The following is a 27,049-nucleotide window of genomic DNA, read 5'->3' as shown; positions in this document are numbered from 1 at the left end:
TATAATACTGCCCCTATATACAAGAATATAACTACTATAATACTGCCCCCTATATAGAAGAATATAACTGCTATAATACTGCCCCTATATACAAGAATATAGCTACTATAATACTGCTCCTATATACAAAAATATAACTACTATAAAACTGCCCCCTATATACAAGAATATAACTACTATAATACTCCTATATACAAGAATATAACTACTATAATACTGCCCCTATATACAAGAATATAACTACTATAATACTGCCCCCTATATACAAGAATATAACTACTATAATACTGCCCCTATATACAAGAATATAACTGCTATAATACTGCTCCTATATACAAGAATATAACTGCTATAATACTGCTCCTATATACAAGAATATAACTACTATAATACTGCCCCCTATATACAAGAATATAACTACTATAATACTGCCCCAATATACAAGACTATAACTACTATAATACTGCTCCCTATATACAAGAATATAACTACTATAATACTGCCCCCTATATACAAGAATATAACTACTATAATACTGCTCCTATATACAAGAATATAACTACTATAATACTGCCCCCTATATACAAGAATATAACTGCTATAATACTGCCCCTATATACAAGAATATAACTACTATAATACTGCTCCTATATACAAAAATATAACTACTATAATACTGCCCCCTATATACAAGAATATAACTACTATAATACTCCTATATACAAGACTATAACTACTATAATACTGCCCCCTATATACAAGAATATAACTACTATAATACTGCCCCCTATATACAAGAACATAACTACTATAATACTACCCCTATATACAAGAATATAACTACTATAATACTGCTCCTATATACAAGAATATAACTACTATAATACTGCTCCTATATACAAGAATATAACTACTATAATACTGCCCCTATATACAAGAATATAACTACTATAATACTGCCCCCTATATACAAGAATATAACTACTATAATACTGCCCCCTATATACAAGAATAGAACTACTATAATACTGCCCCCTATATACAAGAATATAACTACTATAATACTGCCCCCTATATACAAGAATATAACTACTATAACACTGCCCCCTATATACAAGAATATAACTACTATAATACTGCTCCTATATACAAGAATATAACTACTATAATACTGCCCCCTATATACAAGAATATAACTGCTATAATACTGCCCCTATATACAAGAATATAACTGCTATAATACTGCCCCTATATACAAGAATATAACTACTATAATACTGCTCCTATATACAAGAATATAACTACTATAATACTGCTCCTATATACAAGAATATAACTACTATAATACTGCTCCCTATATACAAGAATATAACTACTATAATACTGCCCCCTATATGCAAGAATATAACTACTATAATACTGCCCCCTATATACAAGAATATAACTACTATAATACTGCCCCTATATACAAGAATATTACTACTATAATACTCCTATATACAAGAATATAACTACTATAATACTGCCCCCTATATACAAGAATATAACTACTATAAGGCTGGGTTCACACGTGGTGGAATTTCACTTAAATTCCGCTGCGGACACTCCGCAGCGTTAATCCGCAGCGGAGCCGTTTCTCCATTGACTTCCACTTTAATTTAGCAGTGTTCGTTTAGACGATACGTAAAATTCCGCTGCGGAGCATAGGCTGCGGAGCGGAATTTGGTGTCCGCAGCATGCTCTGTCTGTTGCGGAGCAGTGGCGGACTGGTTGCGGACTCATGGCGGAATTTCTCCATTGACTTCAATGGAGATTCTAATTTCCGCAATGAAGTCCGCAGCTGTCATGCACATGTTATGTGTGCTGCGGATCCGTTTTGCTTTTTTAACTTGACATTTCTTCATTCTGGCTGGACCTATGTATTTCTAGGTCTACAGCCAGACTGAGGAAGTCAATGGGGCTCCCGTAATGACGGGAGCGTTGCTAGGAGACGTCAGTAAATAGTCACTGTCCAGGGTGCTGAAAGAGTTAAGCGATCGGCAGTAACTGTTTCTGCACCCGGGACAGTGACTACCGATCCCAATATACAGCAACCTGTCAAAAAAAATAGAAGTTCATACTTACCGAGAACTCCCTGCTTCTGTCTCCAGTCCGGCCTCCCAGGATGACGTTTCAGTCTAAGTGACGGCTGCAGCCAATCACAGGCCAATAACAGGCTGCAGCGGTCACATGGACTGCCGCGTCATCCAGGGAGGTCGGGCTGGATGCCGAAGGAGGGACGCGTCACCAAGACAACGGCCGGTAAGTATGAATTTCTTTGACTTTCACAAGGGAAAGTGCTGTCCCTTCTCTCTATCCTGCACTGATAGGGAGAAGGGAATTACTTTTACCGCAGTCCGCAGCAGCTAGTCCGCATCAATTTACTGCACATTTTGTGCAGATCCGCAGCAGAATCTGCAACGCAGATTCTGTGCGGCATTGATGCGGACAGTTGCGGAGGAAATCCGCCACGTGTGAACATGCCCTTATACTGCCCCCTATATACAAGAATATAACTACTATAAAACTGCCCCTATATACAAGAATATAACTGCTATAATACTGCCCCCTATATACAAGAATATAACTACTATAATACTGCCCCTATATACAAGAATATAACTACTATAATACTGCCCCCTATATACAAGAATATAACTACTATAATACTGCTCCTATATACAAGAATATAACTACTATAATACAGCCCCCTATATACAAGTATATAACTACTATAATACTGCCCCTATATACAAGAATATAACTACTATAATACTGCCCCCTATATACAAGAATATAACTACTATAATACTGCTCCTATATACAAGAATATAACTACTATAATACTGCCCCTATATACAAGAATATAACTACTATAATACTGCCCCCTATATAGAAGAATATAACTGCTATAATACTGCCCCTATATACAAGAATATAGCTACTATAATACTGCTCCTATATACAAAAATATAACTACTATAAAACTGCCCCCTATATACAAGAATATAACTACTATAATACTCCTATATACAAGAATATAACTACTATAATACTGCCCCTATATACAAGAATATAACTACTATAATACTGCCCCCTATATACAAGAATATAACTACTATAATACTGCCCCTATATACAAGAATATAACTGCTATAATACTGCTCCTATATACAAGAATATAACTGCTATAATACTGCTCCTATATACAAGAATATAACTACTATAATACTGCCCCCTATATACAAGAATATAACTACTATAATACTGCCCCAATATACAAGACTATAACTACTATAATACTGCTCCCTATATACAAGAATATAACTACTATAATACTGCCCCCTATATACAAGAATATAACTACTATAATACTGCTCCTATATACAAGAATATAACTACTATAATACTGCCCCCTATATACAAGAATATAACTGCTATAATACTGCCCCTATATACAAGAATATAACTACTATAATACTGCTCCTATATACAAAAATATAACTACTATAATACTGCCCCCTATATACAAGAATATAACTACTATAATACTCCTATATACAAGACTATAACTACTATAATACTGCCCCCTATATACAAGAATATAACTACTATAATACTGCCCCCTATATACAAGAACATAACTACTATAATACTACCCCTATATACAAGAATATAACTACTATAATACTGCTCCTATATACAAGAATATAACTACTATAATACTGCTCCTATATACAAGAATATAACTACTATAATACTGCCCCTATATACAAGAATATAACTACTATAATACTGCCCCCTATATACAAGAATATAACTACTATAATACTGCCCCCTATATACAAGAATAGAACTACTATAATACTGCCCCCTATATACAAGAATATAACTACTATAATACTGCCCCCTATATACAAGAATATAACTACTATAACACTGCCCCCTATATACAAGAATATAACTACTATAATACTGCTCCCTATATATAAGAATATAACTACTATAATACTGCCCCTATATACAAGAATATAACTACTATAATACTCCTATATACAAGAATATAACTACTATAATACTGCCCCCTATATACAAGAATATAACTACTATAACACTGCTCCTATATACAAGAATATAACTACTATAATACTGCTCCTATATACAAGAATATAACTACTATAATACTGCCCCCTATATACAAGAATATAACTACTATAATACTGCCCCTATATACAAGAATATAACTACTATAATACTGCTCCTATATACAAGAATATAACTACTATAATACTGCTCCTATATACAAGAATATAACTACTATAATACTGCCACCTATATACAAGAATATAACTACTATAATACTGCCCCCTATATACAAGAATATAACTACTATAATACTGCCCCCTATATACAAGAATATAACTACTATAATACTGCCCCTATATACAAGAATATAACTACTATAATACTGCCCCCTATATACAAGAATATAACTACTATAATACTGCCCCTATATACAAGAATATAACTACTATAATACTGCTCCTATATAAAGATTCCATGGACAATGCAGTACTGTGGTAATGTGACATGAATGGTAGGACGTGATAACCCACCGCTAAAAAGCCTAACATCAAAGAAGACAGAATAATAAGGGTATGTTCACACGGCAGCGTCCGTAACGGCCGAAATTACGGGGCTGTTTCCAGGAGAAAACAGCCCCGTCATTTCAGCCGTAACGGCATGTGCAGGCGCTTGAACGCCGCGTTTATTACGGACGTAACTGGAGCTGGTTTTCCATGGAAAACGGCTCTATTTACGTATGAAGAAGTGACAGGACACTTCTTTGGCGCGGGCGTCTATTTACGCGCCGTCTTTTGACAGCGACGCGTAAATATACGCTTCGTGTGAACAGACAAACGTCAGCCCATTACTTTCAATGGGCAGATGTTTGTCAACGCTTTCAAGGCGTAATTTCGGACGTAATTCCAGGCGTAAAACGCCCTAATTTTGTCCGTAATTTGGCCGTGTGAACATACCCTCAACGTGAATGCAGCTCTGGATGTGACTAGAGTACACTTTATGAAGATTTTACAATTTAAACCAACATGTTCAATGACTTTGCTGATCGTTTCTTATACACCATTCACATCTAGAGCTGCATTAAACAGCTTTCAAACCTATGTGGTTTTCTTTTTTGCTACCCTTTGCAAGTGATTTTCGTAGGATGAAGGGTTAATCGCACGGTATAATTCTCTAAAACATCCCTCGAGCTGAGTTTGTATTTTCTCAGAAGTTAAAGCCTTTTTCACAGAGAACATCAGACCGCCATAGATTTTTTTTTTTTTGCAAAACTTCTATCCAAATGTCACATTTCAATCACAAATTGATTGAAGGCAATGGATTGCTTTTTCAGCATTGCACTCAGTGCTACGTTGTTGCAGTCAGTGATAGATTGCAGAGAGGTGAGAAAAACGGAGGGGGACGGGGGGCGAGGGAGGAAAAGCCAAACGTCTCTCAGGGATAAAGGCACCACAGGGCGAATCGATGGGTTTAAGCCATTAGTGCCACCTCCCTTGCTTGGCACATTCTTATAAATGAGCTTGAATAGATCATTTAAGCTCAGTGCGGCTCTGGCAATCTGAGACCAATGCTTTTATGCCGGCCGCGGTCGCAGAGCCGGCTTTACCGTGACGCTGCTGCAGAAACATTTATATTAAAAGGACCCAAATGTAAGAAATATAATATAAACGGATACGGTGAAGTGACAGCCGGTAACATTCTTCATGCTTCAGGGTCAGGAATATCAGACTAAAAAAAAAACACCTGGTGCAAGAGCCACAGCCGATATAATATACATCGCACCGATATAACCATCAGTCTATGCCTCCGACCGGGGCTACAGTCTGATGGGCGCGGAGACTGGTGCTATAGGAACAAATGGTATCACATAACAGAACAGATTCAGTGGACAAGGCAAAGGGGGTTAAATTGTGCTGCGTATTTTGACTTCAGCTATCAGTGACAATGATACACACCGGGGTCGCTGTGTAGCTCAAATTGTACAGTTGTATCATGTGACTTTAAGTGAACCCGAGCTCTATGTTTCAGATACAAAGCTCCAAACCACCCGCACAGACCGCAAATTAAATCTGTAAATTCTAACTGTCTGCTGTCACCACTAGGGGGAACTAACTACATGGTTGTATTATTGAATTGAGCTCCCTCTATTGGTGGCTGCAGGCAGCAGAATGTTATCATGTAACTCTATGGGAGCTGTATATATCTGTATGTAGTGAGCTCCCTCTAGTGGTGGCTGCAGAATGTCATAGTGTAACTGTGGGAGCTGTATATATATCTGTATGCAGTGAGCTCCCCCTAGTGGTGTCTGCAGGCAGCAGAATGTTATCATGTAACTCTATGGGAGCTGTATATATCTGTATGTAGTGAGCTCCCCCTAGTGGTGACTGCAGGCAGCAGAATGTTATCATGTAACTCTATGGGAGCTGTATATATCTGTATGTAGTGAGCTCCCCCTAGTGGTGGCTGCAGAATGTCATTGTGTAACTACGGGAGCTTTTTATATATGTATTTTGTGAGCTCCCCCTAGTGGTGACTGCAGGCAGCAGAATATTATCATGTAACTCTATGGAAGCTGTATATATATGTATGCAGTGAGCTCCCCCTAGTGGTTGCTGTAGGCAGCAGAATATTATCATGTAACTCTATGGGAGCTGTATATATATATATATATATATATGCATGTAGTGAGCTCGTCCTAGTGGTGGCTGCAGGCAGCAGAATGTTATCATGTAACTCTATGGGAGCTGTATATAGCTGTATATAGTGAGCTCCCCCTAGTGGTGACTGCAGACAGCATGATGTTATCATGTAACTCTATGTCTATACAAGGGATTTGTATCTCAGTATCTATCTATGTTTTAAGTTGTAGTTATACTTCTCCCCTCTGCTTCACCTCTCTATCCTATATTTCGAGCAGGGATGGATAACACACGGACATTGTGTAGTCTTCATTGCTCTGCGCACCTGTGTATACGCCATGCCCGGTAATCCCGCAGTGACACTATTATAAGAACAGGGAGCTGTGGACTGATATATTGGGATAATACAGAGATGTGATGTGTTTTATTACGGGGCAGCAAAGTGCTGAGGAGTGATAATGTGTCTAAGGAGATTTTTGTTCTGGTCTTTAATGGACTATCAGGAGACGTTCACAAATTGAGCGTTCAGAGATGGGAAAAGCTTTGTAGAAATATTACAGCGGGCACGAATCCCCTGTTGAACCATTAAAAGGTAAAGGAACCTGCGATGAATCCTCTCCCGTGCAGGATCAATTTGGTTACTAAAATAGCCTATTAGCCGAGGTTTGATAAAGCGCCGCGCTGGATATGAAAAGACTCGCACTTAACACCGATTACCAGGAGTCGCCAAGTAAACCCCTTATGAGGGGCGCAAAATAAGGAGATGTCAGAGACCGGCGGAAGAAAAAAAATGCTCTAATTGACTTGGTGGATCCGACTGATAAGAGACGGACGCCAAACTTTTGTGATTGATACAGCGAAGAATATGGGGGAGGGGAGACTAGTTACAGAAATTGATGTCATTTCACATGTCTGAAAACTGAGAGAAACGCAAGAGAACATGCCGGAAATTACAGGCGGAAGGTCCCACGAAGGGGGATGGACATTTAACCCTTATGAGGCCGGCCGAGTTCAGCATCCTCACCTGTGGATAGAAAGACAATGACGAGCAGCATCGGCAGACAGATAAGCGGCTGGACGGATACAATGGATCACTGCATGAATCATTTATGGGTCAGTCTGTTGTGCATAATTGACCTCACTTTGATGTGATTGATATTAAATATTTAACAGAGCGAACATCTTGGTTAACGGAGCTGCGATGCCGTATACCAGGTGTATATACATTATGTATCAGCACGTATCACACATGGAACAAAGTGACATTGTGTTGTTTTGTGTTCTTACAATCACGGCTCCTTATGGGCTCGTCGGGTTTAGAAAATCCATTCTTATACAATCTATTAGGGAATTCTGAGTTCATAGAGGGGACGTTTCCTAGGCAGGGCGGCTACAAAGAGCGTCTCTCACCCTGGAGGTCCGTCTGTATATTACACACTCCATTGATTACAAAGTGAATGGTGCAATGCTTCATTTTCCCTGTGGTGGCGCTGTAGAGGACTTAAACACTTGTTCCGGGGTTCTTCCATAGATTATAACTTATCATTGAGGGGCTCTTCTAAAGGTCCTCATACACAGCTCGTCCTGGGCCGTATAAACGAGCGCCGATCAGCGAGACCGCTGGTTGATTGGCGCTCGTTTATCTGCTGATCGTTGCCTTGTTACACAGGACAATTATCGGGAAGGAGCGTTCTATAAACGAGCGTTTGTCCGATAATTGGCCCAAGTAAAAGGGCCTTAACAAAGAGGGACTGTCCAAAGAGGGGAACCCCTTTAAAATAATGGTGTGGAGTCTTCTCAGATTCGGAGTCGCCTTGCTCTATTACAGGGTGACAATCACTAATGGCAGCCGTTACTAGGGGGGCCCCATATAAATCTGAATTGTTATAGTATTTTAATAGTGTGACCTGAAATACAAACTACAAGAAGCTGAGCAAATAGATTATATGTATTCAAGAGAATCTTAACCTTTCTGATATACTTTGTGTTTCAATTCTTCAAGATCTCTTCTTGCCTGTCAGTGAATGGCAACATTCTGGTTTAAATCCAGGAGCTGGAAACTTTTACAGGTGTAAGGGCATGACCACACATGGCGGAATTCCTCCGCAACTGTCCGCATCAATGCCGCACAGAATCTGCGTTGCAGATTCTGCAGCGGATCTGCACAAAATGTGCAGAAAATTGATGCGGACTGGCCGCTGCGGACTGCAGGAAAAGTGCTTCTCTTCTCCCTATTCAGTGCAGGATAGAGAGAAGGGACAGCACTTTCCCTAGTGAAAGTCAAAGAAATTCATACTTACCGCCCGTTGTCTTGGTGACGCGTCCCTCTTTCGGCATCCGGCCCGACCTCCCTGGATGACGCTCCAGTCCATGTGACCGCTGCAGCCTGTGCTTGGCCTGTGATTGGCTGCAGCCGTCACTTAGAATGAAACGTCATCCTGGGAGGCCGGACTGGAGACAGACGCAGGGAGTTCTCGGTAAGTATGAACTTATATTTTTTTTTACAGATACATGTATATTGAGATCGGTAGTCACTGTCCCGGGTGCAGAAACAGTTACTGCCGATCGCGTAACTCTTTCAGCACCCTGGACAGTGACTATTTACAGACGTCTCCTAGCAACGCTCCCGTCATTACGGGAGCCCCATTGACTTCCTCAGTCTGGCTGTAGACCTAGAAATACATAGGTCCAGCCAGAATGAAGAAATGTCATGGTAGTAAAAACAATACGCTCCGCAGCACACATAAGATCTGCGGACTTCATTGCGGAATTTTGACTCTCCATTGAAGTCAATGGAGAAATTCCGCCATGAGTCCGCAACCAGTCCGCCACTGCTCCGCAACAGACAGAGCATGCTGCGGACACCAAATTCCGCTCCGCAGCCTATGCTCCGCAGCGGAATTGTACGCATCGTGTAAACGAACACTGCTAAATTAAAGTGAAAGTCAATGGAGAAACGGCTCCGCTGCGGATTAACGCTGCGGAGTGTCCGCAGCGGAATTTAAGTGAAATTCCGCTATGTGTGAACCCGCCCTAATACTTCTTACTGCTGAGGGTTTGGTACAATGTATCCGTCTAGACAATCTTCTGTGAGCTAAACACATCAATTGCACAAATCTCTCCTGTCCAGAAAACTTGTTACAATGTATCAGCGCAGGTGCAGGAGTTCAAACTGTTTATCTCACAGAGGATTGTCTAGACTGGATACAAATGTAACAAACTCTTAGCATTTAGAAATATTGCATCTGTAAGGGTATGTTCACACACGGCAGCGTCCAATACGCCTGAAATTATGGAGCTGTTTTCAGGCGAAAACAGCTCCTGAATTTCAGACGTAATTGCTCGTACTCGCGTTTTTCGCGGCGTCAATTACGGACGTAATTGGAGCGGTTTTTCAATGGAGTCAATGAAAAACGGCTCCAATTACGTCTCAAGCAGTGACAGGCACTTCTTTGACGCGGGCATCTTTTTACGCGCCGTCTTTTGACAGCGGCGCATAAAAAAAAGCCTGTGTGCACAGAACATCGTAACCCCATTGATTTCAATGGGCAGATGTTTGCCGGCGGTTTGGAGCCGTATTTTTGGACGTAATTCGAGGCGTAAAACACCCGAATTACGTCCATAAATAGGGCGTGTGAACATACCCTAAAGGTTTTCAGTCCCTAGACATAAACAAGAATGATCCCATTCACTGACAGCTAGCACAGATCTTGAAAAACATGTTGCGAAAGGAAAATCAGCCCTACTTATAACACTGTGTGCACCTACCCCCCCCCCCTGCACCTACCCCTCCCCCCCCTGGCTCTAGGAAGGCAGTGAGACCAGTAATATGTCAGGAAAGTTAAAAAAGCAACTTGTAGAAACCCTTAGGGACGCCAAATATATCTATATAATGTATTATTAAAGGGCAATCATCCCGGATCTCATAGGCTGCCCTAAGAAAATAACAGAGAGGGGATAATTAAGGAGAATGGGAGCGTTTAGAGCAAGGCCGGATATATTACTGTATATAAATTATATGTGATAGTAGAAGAAGAATCGCAGGCAGCGGAGCAGCCAAACCAATAATTCATGAACGCAGGATCAATGGGAATGTGGAGGAAGACTTCAGTAACGGATGTCCGATACCAAAATAATGCACCAGGGTCAGCGAGGTTCAGCTGCGGGATGTCCAAGTAAGATAAATGCCGCCATTACGTGAACCATCAGCGGACGGAGCCGGGGACCAGTTATTGTATTTTATGTGATTTACAAGGGCAACAAATGCAATTAACAAGAAACGTATGGCGCAAATATACACAGAAAAGGAGGAAGATCCGCAGAGACCCGGCGCTGGCCCAGCAATCAACATGTCCTACCCGGATAATCGCAGGTAAACGCGGCCCCATCAGGTCAGCGCCAGATAATTCATCTACGTTTAGTTAGCGCTTTGGTAAATAAGAATCAGAAACAATACTTTACAGATTATATCTAGGTGCAAGCGACGAACTATGGTTAGTAACAAACATTTACTCATTCTGTACTGAACTTGCATTATACCATGAGTTACACTCCAGTCACATCCAGAGCTGCATTCAAAATGTCACCAACAGTTGCATGGAATCTATAAAAGGTGTGGGTCAGCACAAAGCTAATGAATTTTGGGATATATACTGAGGGTATTGTCCGGTAAATGGTATAACACTACATCTCCAAGAATGCAGTACACGCTATGTATAGATAGTGAACCAGCATGGGGCAGTAGTGAAGTATAGGGGAAAGCTAAATGCTGCTCTGGATGTAACTGGAGTAGAAGGAAAGTATAAGATGAGCATAACGTTTTTACAAATTTGCTCAACATTATAGACAGTTTACATTTAGAACTCAACTCAACGTATAATAATTATCCTTCTTACTGTGCTCACATCTCATCCAGCTGGGATAGTGGCCGTGCGTGTATGTCTGTACACATTTATGTGGATGGTGATTTAGAGAAATGTCCCTATGACAAGGCTGAACCTCCAGAGAACAGCTCAGGAAGTGTTGTCATAGGGACAGAGGAGCTACAAGTATCAGGCCTATTAGCTCAAACCACTGATAAAAAATAAACTACAAACAACTTTTCATGTTCTCTGAAGGGTCTTATATATAATATAACACGTCTGGAAGTTCTCGCTGACGCTCGGAGGTTGTTTATTCGGATAAAGTTCTTGGGAAAGAAGATTCTTGTCAATTTTTAAATTTAGAAGACGTAAAACTGTCTGTTCCCTGTCTGGAAGCCAAGTCAACATTCATCTAAAGAGTTTTGCTCGGCGTTTGCTGAAATTAACACATAAAAATGAAGTTTGTCAAAATTGCTGTAATTTTGGTCTGAAAATGACTAAAGACGCGGCTGGATGAGCGAAAAGATGGGGGAGGGGCGAGCAAAGGAGGAAGATAGACGGGAACTCACTTTCAGACATCTTGCGGAACTTGTCCTTTGACATAAATCCCAGGGCCGGACCAAAATCTGAAAAAGAAAGACAAATGGATTAATGAAGTCCATAGTAACAAATATCAGCAGTGCACATCACATCGCACACACATACAGTAGACGGGGAGTCAGGTCTGTAAATGAAGCCCAAACATTGTAGAGTGAAAAGCTCTGCAACTTTCTAATGGACTTTGTGTTTCAATTTCTCACTATTTCCAAGCTCTCTGCTTGCTGTTGATGAATGGAAACATTATTGATTATATTCAAAGGCTAAAAAAGCCATCCTGACCTAATACTTCTCACAGCTGATGGGTTTGCTACAATTGTATCCAGTGGAGGAAATACTCTGAGTAAAATATACTTTGCGCTTCAATCACTCTGGATTTGTGTTTGGTGTCAGTGAATGGAAACAGTCCTCTTTGGTATAATGTACCCAGTCTAGGCAATCCTCAGTGAGCTGAACACATCTCCTGATGTGATAGTTTGCTACAATGTATCAGTACATGCAGGGCCGCCATCAGGAATTTCAGGGCCCCCTACAGCTACATTTTCTGGGCCCCCCTACCGTGGCACCGCCTGTTAACGGTACTCCGTCCAGTACTATATCATGATACCCAGGGCCGCCATCAGGGGGGGTATTATGGGTACTGATGTGAGAGGCCCGGCCAAACCTAATTGAAAGGGGGGCCCGGCAAACTGCCGCGACTTGCCTTTGGTAGAAAAAAAACAGGCCCCTGCAATGGGGCCCGTTTTTTTCACCAAAAGAATGTCATGAGCTGCGGGCCCCCCTTTCAATTAGGTTTGGCCGGGCCTCTCACATCAGTACCCCTAATACCCCCCTGATGGCGGCCCTGGGTAGCATGGGGGCCGTCAAACACCGCCGCCTGTGCGACCGATCATGCGCACCCGCAAACTCCCGCGCATGCGCACCGGCGACCGCCTGGAACCGCGCACCGAATTTTGAGGCAGATTTTGACCTGCCCACACTATCTTGCCGCGTTTTTTGCCCACGGCGATTGAGGACAGCAGACAGAAAACGCAGCGAAAAATGCATTTTCTGCCTCCCATTGATTTCGATGGGAGGTCAGAGGCAGAACCGCGGCAAGAAAGGACGTGCTGCTTTTTCTTGAAGTCAATGGGTGCGTGAAAATCCCGCCCAGCACTTCCGCAGCCGTATAAACTATGAATGAAAACAGAAATGCACCACGAGCTACAAACATACAAACAGAGTGTCATAATGATGGCGGCTGCGCGAAAATCACGCAACCGCGCATCATACGCTGCTGACACACGGAGCTGTTATGGACCTTTTGCAAGCGCAAAACGCCACGTTTTTGCGCGCGCAAAAAGCACACGCTTGTGTAAATCCGGCCTTAGGGTAGGGACACACTAGGCATGAACGCTGCGGATTTTATGCAACACATTTTATTGTGGATAATCCGCAGCGTATCACAGTCGCAGCAGAGTGGATGAGATTTGAACAAATCTCATCCACACGCTGCAAAAATAATGGACCTGCAGTGTGACTGCAGTCGCATGTCAATGTATTCTGTGGAATCGCTGCTCCTCTGTTGCAGAAATGCTGCGGTTCTGCCGCAAAAATCACAAATGAGAAAAAAAAAAAAAGGCACTTTTTTAAATTTATAAAAAAGTTTAGACTTACCCCGGCCGTAGCCCTGGTGACGCGATCCTCTATTATTAGCGCAGCCCGGCCTCCTGTCATGACGTTTCATCCCATGTGACTGCTGCAGCGGTCACATGGTCTACAGCGTCATCCCAGGAGGCGGGGCTACGTTCAGAAGAGAGAGATGCGTCGCTTAAACTACGGCCGGGGTAAGTCTAAACTTTTTTTTCCCTGCAGGATTCCCGCAGCGGACACGCCTCACGAAACCTGCGCCACTATTTGGTGCGGTTTTGCTGGCGGAATTCCCTGCGGCTCCCGGGATAAGCTGTGTCGTTTTACTCAGCATATCCGCCTAGTGTGTTCCTTATGATGTCGCTCCTGGAGCTGCTGCCGGTCTCTAAATAGGCAGTTGGTTCAGTAGAATTTGGAATTATTTTTTTTTGTGAACCAGCTTAAAAAAATACAAAACTTTTGTGTTAGGGTCTGTTCACATCACCGTTCGCTTCCGCTCCGGGGTTCCGTCTGAGGTTTCTGTCGGGTGAACCCCGCAACGGAAAGTGAATGTGATAGCACAGCTTCCGTTTCCATCACCATTAGCGCAGTCGACTGCGCTATTAATTCCGTCCGAAAACCAGCCGGAATGGTGACGAACGGAAACCATTAGCGATGTTTCCGTCACCATTGAGATCAATGGTGACTGAAACGGAAGCTGTGCTGTCACTTTCACTTTCCGTTGCGGGGTTCACCCGACAGAAACCTCAGACGGAACCCCGGAGCGGAAGCGAACAGTGATGTGAACAGACCCTAACACAAAAGTTTTGTATTTTTTTAAGCTGGTTCACAAAAAATAATAATTCCAAATTCTACTGGACCAACGGCCTATTTAGAGAGCGGCAGCAGCTCCAGGAGCGACATCATAAGGGACACACTAGGCGGATATGCTGAGTAAAACTACACAGCTTATCCCGGGAGCCGCAGGGAATTCCGCCAGCAAAACCGCACCAAATAGTGGCGCAGGTTTCGTGAGGCATGTCCGCTGCGGGAATCCTGCAGGGAAAAAAAAGTTCAGACTTGCCCTGGCCGTAGTCCTGGTGACGCATCTCTCTCTTCTGAACGTAGCCCCGCCTCCTGGGATGACGCTGTAGACCATGTGACCTGCAGCAGTCACATGGGATGAAACGTCATGACAGGAGGCCGAGCTGCGCTAAGAATAGAGGATCGCGTCACCAGGACTACGGCCGGGGCAAGTCTAGACTTTATCAATTTAAAAAAGTACCTTTTTTTTTTCTCCTTTGTGATTTTTGCGGCAGAACCGCAGCATTTCCGCAACAGAGGAGCAGCGATTCCACAGAATAAATTGACATGCGACTTAAAAAGCCACACTGCAGGTCCATTTTTTTTGCAGCGTGTGGATGAGATTTGTTAAAATCTCATCCACTCTGCTGCGACTGTGATACGCTACGGATTTTCCACAATAAAATGTGTTGCATAAAATCCGCAGCGTTCATGCCTAGTGTGTTCCTACCCTAAGGCCGGATTCACACAAGCGTGTGCTTTTAGCACGCGCAAAAAACGTGGCGTTTTGCGCATGCAAAAGTTCCATAACAGCTCCGTGTGGCAGCAGCGTATGATGCGCGGCTGCGTGATTTTCGCGCAGCCGCCATCATTATGACACTCTGTTTGTATGTTTGTAGCACGTGGTGCTTTTCTGTTTTCATTCATAGTTTATACGGCTGCGGAAGTGCTGGGCGTGATTTTCACGCACCCATTGACTTCAATGGGTGCGTGATGCGCGAACAATGCACCAATATAGGACATGTCGTGAGTTTTTCGCAGCGGACACACGCTGCGTGAAAATCACTGACAGTCCGCACGGCCCCATAGAGTAACATAGGTCCGTGCGAGGCGCGTGAAAATCACGCGCGTTGCACGGACGTATTACACGTTCGTCTGAATAAGCCCTAACAATAAGGCCCAGTTCACAGACTTTTTGGGCCTTCTGCGTCAGAATCAGCACCAAAGAACTTCCAAAACCGCCTCCCATTGATTTAATCTGAAATCAATGGGAGCCAGTCGCGGAAAAAAGAAAAAGCAGCACGTCCTTTCTTGCCGCGGTTCCGCCTCTGACCTCCCATCGAAATCAATGGGAGGCAGAAAATGCATTTTTCGCTGCGTTTTTTGTCTGCTGTCCTCAATCGCCGCGGGCAAAAAACGCAGCAAAAAAACGCGGCAAGATAGTGTGGGCAGGGCAAAATCTGCCTCAAAATTCTTTAAGGAATTTTGAGGCAGATTTTTTTTTGCCTGCAAAATACTGTGTGAACAGGGCCATACATAAACAACACTTTGAGATAATTTACTCACTGTCAGAAGAGCTGCTCCCACTCCAGTCCTCTTCCGGCAATGTCTTCCAGGGGAGGTCTTCGGTCCAGACGTCCAGTCCTTCACCTCCAGCCAGGCTCCAGGTAAGTTTTGTCCATGTGTGTCCGCGGGTGCGCGCGCTTCGTTCGCGGGTGCGCGGGCGGCCGGTCGCGGGTGCGCGCGCGGTCGATCGCGGGTGCGCGCGCGGGCGGTCTCCAGTGCGGGCGTTCGTGGATGCGCGCTCGCGAGTGCGCACGCGCGGGAGTTTCATTGTGCGCGCGATCGGGTGCGCGCGCGCGGGCGGACGGTTTGACGGCCCCCCATGACGAGGGGAGGGGGCCCGCAGCAGCAGCAGCTCACGACATTCTTTTGGTGAAAAAAACGGGCCCCATTGCAGGGGCCCGTTTTTTCCTACCAAAAGAATGTCGAGGCAGTTGCCGGGCCCCCCTTTCAATTAGGTTTGGCCGGGCCCCTCACACCACTACCCCTAATACCCCCCTGATGGCGGCCCTGAGTACATGTAAGAGTCTGGGCTGTTTAGCTCACAGAGAATCATCTTGACGGGATACATTTGTAACAAGCTAGGTCTGTATAGGTTTTCACCCTTTGTATGTAAACAATGGCAGCAATCAGAGGTAGTGAGAAGAACTGTGATGAAGTGGAAGATGGAGAATGTTGCAGAACTTTTCATTACACAGTGATTACATTTAAGACTGGAGAATAATGATAACGGCTCGGGCTTTATAATAGTCTACGGACAGTGACGACTAAACATGAACGGTCGGGGGTGTCATCAGCGATAAGGAGGATTTATAGGATTAGCGGCTCGTTACTTGACTCCATACATCACGTGACTATTGGTTACTGCTGTTTGCGGCCAGAGATTTGTTCATTACAAGACATACAATGACACATTAACGAACGACAATTAATTTGGTCTTTACGACCGATCCTCCGCCGGCCGGGTTTATGTCGACGCATTAAATTGATGAATTCTCCACCGAAATTCCTGATCAGGGACCGCAGCTCCCCGACTATCACCAGGTCCCCGCTCGCTGTGTGGACACGGACCACGGCTGCTCGCTGGGCTCCTGTATGAACTATACAATTCTGATATAAAGTATTACTCCGACTTTTCTGCCTTAGAGGCGCCACCAATGATCCTACATGAACTGACTCCGTCTAGTCTCCTCCACAGTTACTATATTCTCACTTAACAGACATCTCTGCACAAATACTGAAATCCGGTATAGTTATGGCCCCCTGCACGCTGCAGCCCAGAGGAGGGTCCATTCCGCAGGTCTCCCGCCATCTTTCTGTAGAATGTAATAGTCAAGAGCCCCCATAAGTCTGTACCCTACATAGACTCAGGGATATTGAGGTCCAAAAAACAAGAAAATGGCAGAGGATTCCAAGCGCAGCACTCGGGTACATACAATCTGCAGGGAGTTTTTGTCGTTTTTGTACCACTTTAATGGCTCCTCCCCACGTAGCGGAATTGCCACGTTTTTTTCCAGTCAGAATTTCTGCCAGAAAAAACGCAGCAGAATATAGTAGCAGCAAAGTGGATGATATTTAACAAATCTCATCCAGATGCTGCGTAAAATTTCCGAGCCAAAATGTACCTGTGGTGCGTATTTTTCGGACCGCAACATGTCAATTCCTGCTACGGAAAGCGGACTGTATTGCTGCGTTTTGCAGAGGAGACGTCTCCATTTCCTAACATTGGGATAAATGCAGCAATTTACCCATTTTCTGCGGTAAAACTGCAGGAAATGGTGCGTTTTTTGCCGCAGCGGAAAGCCTTCGACTTTCAACGGAATTTTCTGCGGCAATTCCGTTGTGTGTGGACGAGCCCTAACTACAGATTTTAATTTATGGTAATATTTTTGCCACATGCATAAACGCTAATGTTTTTATTTGGTTCCCATCCAAAATCCATCCCACAGATGGTAAAAAAAATAAATGTATGCGGGTCAGATAATGATTGGATCCTCTGGGTCTGGGTAACAAGACGGATCACACGTAGTTTCACTCCAATACTCTCGGTCTGGCAGAGATAAAATAACTGCACCTGTGTCAAGGTGACATTCACATTAGACCAACAACCTCCGAACCCACCCAATTCGGACGACCATCTAATATGTATCAGATGTTTGGTCGACATTTGTTCAGAAAATGTTGGGAAAAAGGATCGGGAATGTTGAATTTCAGAGATATAAGACTATGACAAAAGTTACGTGGCAGCGACTTATTCCCTTCTCCCCACTGAGAAGACGTACATGCTCAGGCGAACCAAGAATGCATGTGTATGGGGAGGTCGGGAGGAATTCTGGTCGGCCATAGCAGGTGTATGGCCACCTTAAATCTAGGTCTTCGAAATAATGTGTTACGCTGGTACCAACACAACTGTGACTGCAGCTCTGGATGTGACTGGAGTATAAAATTAGTTTAGGATGAGTAAAGCAAATTTTTAGCAGTAACTAGATTAATTAATAGCACAATTACAATACATAATTAGACTGTTTGAATCCAGAGGGTGTAAACAGGTGCAGCACTGGGCACAGCGGGAGGCAGCTGGCCCCTATTTGCCCTATTTCGCCCATTTGTGACCTATAAACAGACAGCTCGGCCATATGTTTCTGGCAATATTCCTGGGATGACTCTGCCAAGGCATATGACAGAATAAAAGCATAATAGAGGAATAATTAGATCCTGTCCATCAGATCTTACAGGCGAATTTCACTGCCCGGGGGCCCAAACAAAGATTTAATATTAATCAGCGACAACAAGCGCAAAACTTAGGATTCGCATCACCTGTACGGATCCCAGAAGAAATGTCCGTCGTGTTTTATTCATGACGAGATTTACTAAACCTTGTTAATCTTTAGTGCACCTGAGGGTCTGTCCAAGTGCGCAGAAGAGAAGGTGCGCTGCAGGTGCTGGAGAATGAGAGCGGATCAGGGACCAGGGGAATCAGAGTGGAGAAGTCTCCTGCAAGTAGGTCAACAAGTCCAGGAGAAAGTTCTAGCAGATTCACAGGCGAATGCTGTGACCTTACTCAAGGTCAGACACTTCTTAATGTTGGCTTGGGCCAAGTTCAGACTGATGCCACTTAGTAGATGCAGTTTTGCCATAATTGTGATTTTTGTTATTTCTAGGAAATGTTATTAGGACTCCTAAAAAAACAACACAATCAGCACCAGATGTAAAAAAATATAAATGGAGTAAAAATACACAGAAATAGAGCACGCAGCTATTTGTGAGAAACGCCCAAAATCCCCCCTCCCCCAAAAAAAGTGCATTTCCAAACTGCAAAAGGGGAGTATCACCAATGTAACCGCGTCGCTTCTCTGGTGTTAGGGTATGATCACACGCAGAGTTTTCAGGCGTATTTTGGGGCACAAACATCTACAAACATCTGCTCATTGAATTCAATTTCATATCGTTCAGACGGGGTGTTTTTTAACGCCGCCGGTTTAAAAAAACGGCACGTAAAAAAAAAGGCCCCGTAAAAAGGAGCATACCACTTTTTGAGCCATTTTTGGAGCAGTTTTTAATTGCGTCCATGGAAAAACAGCTCCAAAAATGTCTATGAAAAAAAACGCCTCAAAAAGCGTTTTCAGCTTCAAAAATCGGAGGCGGGTTTCTCGTAATTTTCAGCTGTTTTTGCGTGTGAACATAGCCTTACAGTACTAAAGAATACGGTGTTCAGCGATGGGCGTCATTTCTAAAATACGTCAGACACAGTTGTCGGGGAACTTGCTAATAAGCTGTGCCCATTTTTTTGGACATACTGGCCGAATGCCAGAACTCAATCTACGGGCCCGCACCTACTGTTATTTAAGTTGCCTCGGCACCCCAATAGCTACATTCCCGGGTAGAGGACTAACCAGTGGATGATACAATTGTGTCCATTTCTTGGGAATCTATTTTTTTGTAATATAATATCACAAATGTACAAAACGAATAAACTAATATATACATCATTGTGGACACAACAATCACCCGACGTCCCCCAATGCTGGTAATATAAAGGAGGGGGGTGCTGGCACAGGAGAGTGCAGACGCTGCAGACCATCTCGCTCTTCATAACCAGCCTCCTTAGGCGGAGGACTTTCTTAACCCAGACACTTGCACAAACCCTGGCACTTTGTTCATGGTAGGAGCGCACCGCTGATTTATTATCATTAACAACAGGAATCGGACGCTTCGCCGAGTCTTGGTTCATCCTTTCAACTTCGGCGCTGGACTTGAATATTAATAGTTCTCCACTTTCCAGGATGGGAAAATTAATTCCTCGGCAGCCCGACTCCTGCAGCGAGCGAGGGCCGAGGAACTCCGGGATAAAAGAAGTAATGAAGAGAGTGTACAGTATACAGAATTGTAATCTGCGCTTGATAAATTGGAACGTGGGTCGCTGAAGGACAGATAATTCAGCCCCTTCTCGAAATGAACAGCCGGCCAGAACATGGCATCTACCCGTCGCCTTAGGAACTGAAACGTCTTTGATCTGTGAAAGCCTCAAAAGGAGTTTCGGACTATCAGTAAGGAGCGGGCGCGCACAGGTCTTGGCCTCGAAACCACAAGACGTATTTTTCCTTTGCCTGTTAACATCTCCGTCTTCTTTTCCTGCTCTGTAGCTTGAACACAACTGGACTCCTGTTCGCCGCGGTGACTCTTTGTCGGCCAGAATAGACAGCGACGGGCAAACTCTGAGCAACAGAGAACTTAGATGAGCGCACAGCGGACGCAGCTCCACTTTACTTCGGTTTTACTTATAAAAAAAATTCTTACGTGATACGACACTAAACGCATGCATTTTTAATAGGTGCAAAGACTGGAAGAAAACATGGCTGCTGCCTGGTGGCGGATTCTTTGGCTCCACTATGAACAATATGTTTACAACATTTCACAGTTAAAACGTAAAAAGTGTTTGAGTATCTAATCTTATATCAATGAGATACAGCCTGTATTATACTCCAATCACATCCAGAGCTGCATTTGTAATCCTGTTAGTTTCTTGTTAGCAAGGAGCAGTGCACTGTGGGAGTTCAGATGATCTTACAAATGGAGGGGTAAGAGGTTAGCTCTCGTGATTACAATCAGTAGATAAACTGCGGTCTGTTTGCAATGGCAGCCAGTGGGATTGTGTCTGCAGCTCTGGATGCGATTGGAGCATAACAAATGTAACCCGGGATCAGTAAACAATACGTAAAGCAAAGTAGTTTCTGTAGATTCAAAATGTGAAGAATAATTGTTAGAAGTCCATATATGCCTTAAATATAGAAGTCCAAAGAGAAAACGGACATAAGAGCTTACACTCTAAAGACTTGTTCACACAAAGCAGATTTTGCGCAAATTGTTTTAGGCCATAACTAGAATTGGATCCAGGAGAACCGACCTGTAAGATCTTCCTTTATATATTGCTACTGTTTAGGTTCCGTTTCTGGTTTTGTTCAAAAAACACATGCAAAATCTGCAGCAAATTTGCACTGTGGGAACACGGCCTAAGGATTGGACCTAAATTCCAAGAGCAAAAAGCATCTACTCCGAGCTTCATTGTCAAGGATGATGGTCTGCAAAATGCTTGAAAAAATACGACTCCCAACAGGACCTCACTGTCGAAGGCTGTCAGGGTAGGCTGGGAGTTGTAGTTTTGCACCAGCCGGATAGCTTTAGGTTGGAGACCACGGCTCTAGACATCATGTCACATCTCCAGCTCCTTTCATGTGTCGCTCTTTATATACTTGGTTAATTTAATGGTTATGGACAGGAATTACAACTCCGCTAAACTGCAGTCCCCTCAGATTCCCATTTTCGGTGACATTCAGTAAAATGTGAGATGTGCTGTCAGGAGTCTGCGGTCTGTAAAGTACAATGGTCTCGTGGGTCTGTTAACAAGGCTGATGATACAATGACTTTATTATGGATACATTGATTGATATATTGTCTCGCCGCTCTCTATGGGAGGCCTCGCTGCATTGTTAAAGCCGTGCTGATCAGCAATGCTGCCAATTCAGAGGGGAATATTTCATAATAGGGTTTTAATTGACCCCCAATATAATAATATCTGGTGAGCGGAACCGTACGGCTCAGTCTGTCCGCTGTTGGACCCTGATGCACGCAGCACCCACGTTGCTGCCCGTTGTACCATGGCTGCACATACGATTTATTTTTGCCAAAGATGACACAAGTTGGTCTCTGAGGTACAGTTCATTTACATAACGTTTGCAAAAAAAAAAAGAAGAAAAACAGGACACAGCCTATAACTGAGCAGTGTCATGAGGTCACCAAGCTCAAAACGGTGGCCAAATGCTTTATGAATCTGGTTCATGTTGTAGTAATTTTTAACTGAATATTAACGCTAAAAAAAGTGCGAAATTTAATTCAACCCTGGTCCCGGGTCACTGTGCTGGCTGGAGCCTTTGCAGAAATGCGGCAGAGTCGCGTCTCTCTGATTAGGCTGATAGAAGGAGCCCCCAGCGGAAGACTCCCCTCTATTATGTCTATATGCCCTGTACATGCACCAGGGTTGTGCTGATGTGACGACCTCTTTTATTACATCATCTAACCATTTTATATTATTATTTTATATTGGACTATTTCATACTGATGATGGAATTACTTCCTAAGTTTTCTCTACCATCACAAGGTTCTATAGACTTTTCTATGACCATCTGTTAATATATAGTATCTGATAATCCGGCAGCCATCAGGTCCCATTGATGCTGGATCAAAGGAACTTTACTTTAGTATCTACACGTTAATGATGTAAGAAATCATCATACAATTTGATCTGTCCAACAAACATTGGCTGAGTGGCAGATGGGTAGTTCTAATTGTATGGACAATGCAGCCGCTCCTGAGATCTGGAGTAGAACAATAGGCAGGAGATCAGAGGACTGAACGCTGGGCCCAGATCATCGTCCCCCACATATATTAAATAGCACTTAGTATTTTTTTCTCAGCTATTGATTTGTATTAGATTGGCGGAGCTATTATATGCCAATTACAGTTTCAGACGCCGCATCAGTTAAATCGGCACATTTTAATTTCAATTAGAGCTTTGTAGGAACGGCGAAACATCTGCTCGCAAAAATACAGCGCGCAAAAAAACTATTTTATGGTTGACTCTTTCACTCCTAGCAATAAGCGCAGCCACAAGTGTGACAAAAGCTGTAGAGGCGGTCGCTGCTCTAAGACACTGCGTAGGGTTCCCTGTATCCCATCATACGGGGCGCACAGGTGCAGGTGGACACGGACGTCTGATCACCTATCAAGTTCAGCTCCCTCGTATTTATCAACACCAGGAAAAAAACTTTCGCTGACATTAATATGAATTATTTTGATATGCACGAGACCTGATAAGTGCCGGATTATCAAACATTCTGGATTGCTGGAGGGTCATAGAGCAGTAGAGAAATGTCAGGACTGAAGCCCAATATAAAACGTTTACATAAAATGTTTAAGGGTCCAATCAATTTAGATTCTGTTTGCGCTATTAAACATTGTCACACTTAACGGAAACGTTTTGCCTCTTCCACACGCTCCTTCCATGCTGAATTTCCCAGCCCGCAGGCTGCACAGAACCACACGGTCCATTATTATAGAGCCGCTGCCTGAAGCACCTCCCATTACTCCTCCGGTCATTGTAATAAACAGTTTTCCTGTTACTTCCTCACAGTGGGGACTTACTGTATATTTACTGATCCAGTGCTCATCACTGTTTTCATTTGACCCCCCACAAACCCTGCACGCTCATAAAACCCTGTTACTTCTCTACGTGCAGGCAAAACTGCAGAGAAGGGGAAACACAATGTAGAACTGAGCGAAAAGCTTCATTCTTCCTCTCCATATGTGTGAGATCAGATCCAGGAAAATTAAAATATCTCTGTACAGATCCTTCCCACTTGTACTGATCCCGAGTTACATCCTGTATTATACTCCACAGCTGCACTCACTATTCTGCTGGTGGAGTCACTGTGTACATACATTACATTACTTATCCTGTACTGCTCCTGAGTTACATCCTGTATTATACTCCAGAGCTGCACTCACTATTCTGCTGGTGGAGTCAATGTGTACATACATTACATTACTTATCCTGTACTGATCCTGAGTTATATCCTGTATTATACTCCAGAGCTGCACTCACTATTCTGCTGGTGGAGTCACTGTACTTACATTACAATATTTATCCTGTACTGATCCTGAGTTACATCCTGTATTATACTCCAGAACTGCACTCACTATTCTGCTGGTGGAGTCACTGTGTACATACATTCCTTATCCTGTACTGATCCTGAGTTACATCCTGTATTATACTCCAGAGCTGCACTCCCTATTCTGCTGGTGGAGTCACTGTGTACATACATTACTTATCCTGTACTGATCCTGAGTTACATCCTGTATTATACTCCAGAGCTGCACTCACTATTCTGCTGGTGGAGTCACTGTGTACATACATTACATTACTTATCCTGTACTGATCCTGAGTTACATCCTGTATTATACTCCAGAGCTGCACTCACTATTCTGCTGGTGGAGTCACTGTGTACATACATTACATTACTTATCCTGTACTGATCCTGAGTCACATCCTGTATTATACTCCAGAGCTGCACTCACTATTCTGCTGGTGGAGTCACTGTGTACATACATTACATTACTTATCCTGTACTGATCCTGAGTTACATCCTGTATTATACTCCAGAGCTGCACTCACTATTCTGCTGGTGGAGTCACTGTGTACATACATTACATTACTTATCCTGTACTGATCCTGAGTTATATCCTGTATTATACTCCAGAGCTGCACTCACTATTCTGCTGGTGGAGTCACTGTGTACATACATTACATTACTTATCCTGTACTGATCCTGAGTTACATCCTGTATTATACTCCAGAGCTGCACTCACTATTCTGCTGGTGGAGTCACTGTGTACATACATTACATTACTTATCCTGTACTGATCCTGAGTTATATCCTGTATTATACTCCAGAGCTGCACTCACTATTCTGCTGGTGGAGTCACTGTGTACATACATTACATTACTTATCCTGTACTGATCCTGAGTTACATCCTGTATTATACTCCAGAACTGCACTCACTATTCTGCTGTTGGAGTCACTGTGCACATACATTACATTACTTATCCTGTACTGATCCTGAGTTATATCCTGTATTATACTCCAGAGCTGCATTCCCTATTCTGCTGGTGGAGTCACTGTGTACATACATTACTTATCCTGTACTGATCCTGAGTTACATCCTGTATTATACTCCAGAGCTGCACTCACTATTCTGCTGGTGGAGTCACTGTGTACATACATTACTTATCCTGTACTGATCCTGAGTTATATCCTGTATTATACTCCAGAGCTGCACTGACTATTCTGCTGGTGGAGTCACTGTGTACATACATTACATTACTTATCCTGTACTGATCCTGAGTTATATCCTGTATTATACTCCAGAGCAGCACTCACTATTCTGCTGGTGGAGTCACTGTGTACATACATTACATTACTTATCCTGTACTGATCCTGAGTTACATCCTGTATTCTACTCCAGAGCTGCACTCACTATTCTGCTGGTGGAGTCACTGTGTACATACATTACATTACTTATCCTGTACTGATCCTGAGTTACATCCTGTATTATACTCCAGAGCTGCACTCAGTATTCTGCTGGTGGAGTCACTGTGTACATTACATTACTTATCCTGTACTGATCCTGAGTTACATCCTGTATTATACTCCAGAGCTGCACTCACTATTCTGTTTGTGGAGTCACTGTGTACATACATTACTTATCCTGTACTGATCCTGAGTTACATCCTGTATTATACTCCAGAGCTGCACTCACTATTCTGCTGGTGGAGTCACTGTGTACATACATTACATTACTTATCCTGTACTGATCCTGAGTTATATCCTGTATTATACTCCAGAGCTGCACTCACTATTCTGCTGGTGGAGTCACTGTGTACATACATACATTACTTATCCTGTACTGATCCTGAGTTATATCCTGTATTATACTCCAGAGCTGCAGTCACTATTCTGCTGGTGGAGTCACTGTGTACATACATTACTTATCTTGTACTCCTATCTTGTATTATAATATAGGATGGAGTTTAAGTTTTACACAAGATAAGTAAAGCAGTATATATGAAATTTAATATTTTGTTATAAAAGCTAAATCTTGCTTCCCACTCTTAGCAGTGTAATAAAATCAAGATCAGAACTAGTTTTCATCCTCTGGATAGCAACAAGAATGTTTCCATTCACTGACATCAAGCAGAGATCTTTAAAGTGGTGATAAATTAAAACAAACTGCCGTATATTAGAAACTTGCAATGTACAATAAATAATTTTCATATGAGTCTGGAAAGAAAGAAACGGTCGATAAATTCTGTAGTTTTAGACGGATTATTGTCTGTGGCAGGAAGAAACATCCGCTCCGTCCTAGCGGTACAAAGACTTCACCGGAGCGAGCGAAGCAGAAGTGACATCAGGTCGGGCGGCAGCGAGTATTCCTTGTGACAGGGCCTAAATGAAATGTCATCATGCATTGACCCTCCTGCCGCCCCCTCTCGCTGTGACTATCGATCTGTATTCACTAACCAAGGACATGGATGGAGGGGGGGCAGAGATTTTTTTCTAATATTTGGAGCAGCTCTGGCTGTGATTCTGCCGCCGGGCCGGCCGGTGATATGACTTGTGACACTCCTTGGAGATGTCGTCTGTCACGTATTTCCAAACGCAGGCAGAGGAGGAAATATGACTTGGGGGAATTGGTGTAAATCTCTTCTAATAAGACGGACGCTCTGTATTGTATTTGGCT

The 27,049-nt window shown here is 43.1% G+C and overlaps 1 protein-coding gene across 5 annotated transcripts in view; it reads right to left on the bottom strand.

Moving 5' to 3' along the window:
- KIRREL3 (kirre like nephrin family adhesion molecule 3) overlaps nucleotides 1–27,049 on the bottom strand; it is a 614,569-nt gene that overhangs the window by 181,283 nt on the left and 406,237 nt on the right. For 3 of the 5 annotated variants that reach the window (XM_075839163.1, XM_075839162.1, XM_075839164.1), the window contains exon 2: nucleotides 12,193–12,249. The exons of 1 other annotated variant lie outside the window; for it this stretch is intronic. In XM_075839163.1, coding sequence (XP_075695278.1) covers nucleotides 12,193–12,249 — 57 coding nt within the window. Of the gene's footprint in view, nucleotides 1–12,192; nucleotides 12,250–13,876; nucleotides 13,954–27,049 lie in introns of those variants that run through there. One more of the 5 variants, XM_075839160.1, reaches the window with a different exon arrangement.

The sequence above is a fragment of the Rhinoderma darwinii genome, chromosome 10 (assembly GCF_050947455.1).
Source record: "Rhinoderma darwinii isolate aRhiDar2 chromosome 10, aRhiDar2.hap1, whole genome shotgun sequence".
Classification (NCBI taxonomy): Eukaryota; Metazoa; Chordata; class Amphibia; order Anura; family Rhinodermatidae; genus Rhinoderma; species Rhinoderma darwinii.
Note: the sequence above shows the minus strand (reverse complement) of the source record. Positions and strands in the feature narration are given on the sequence as shown.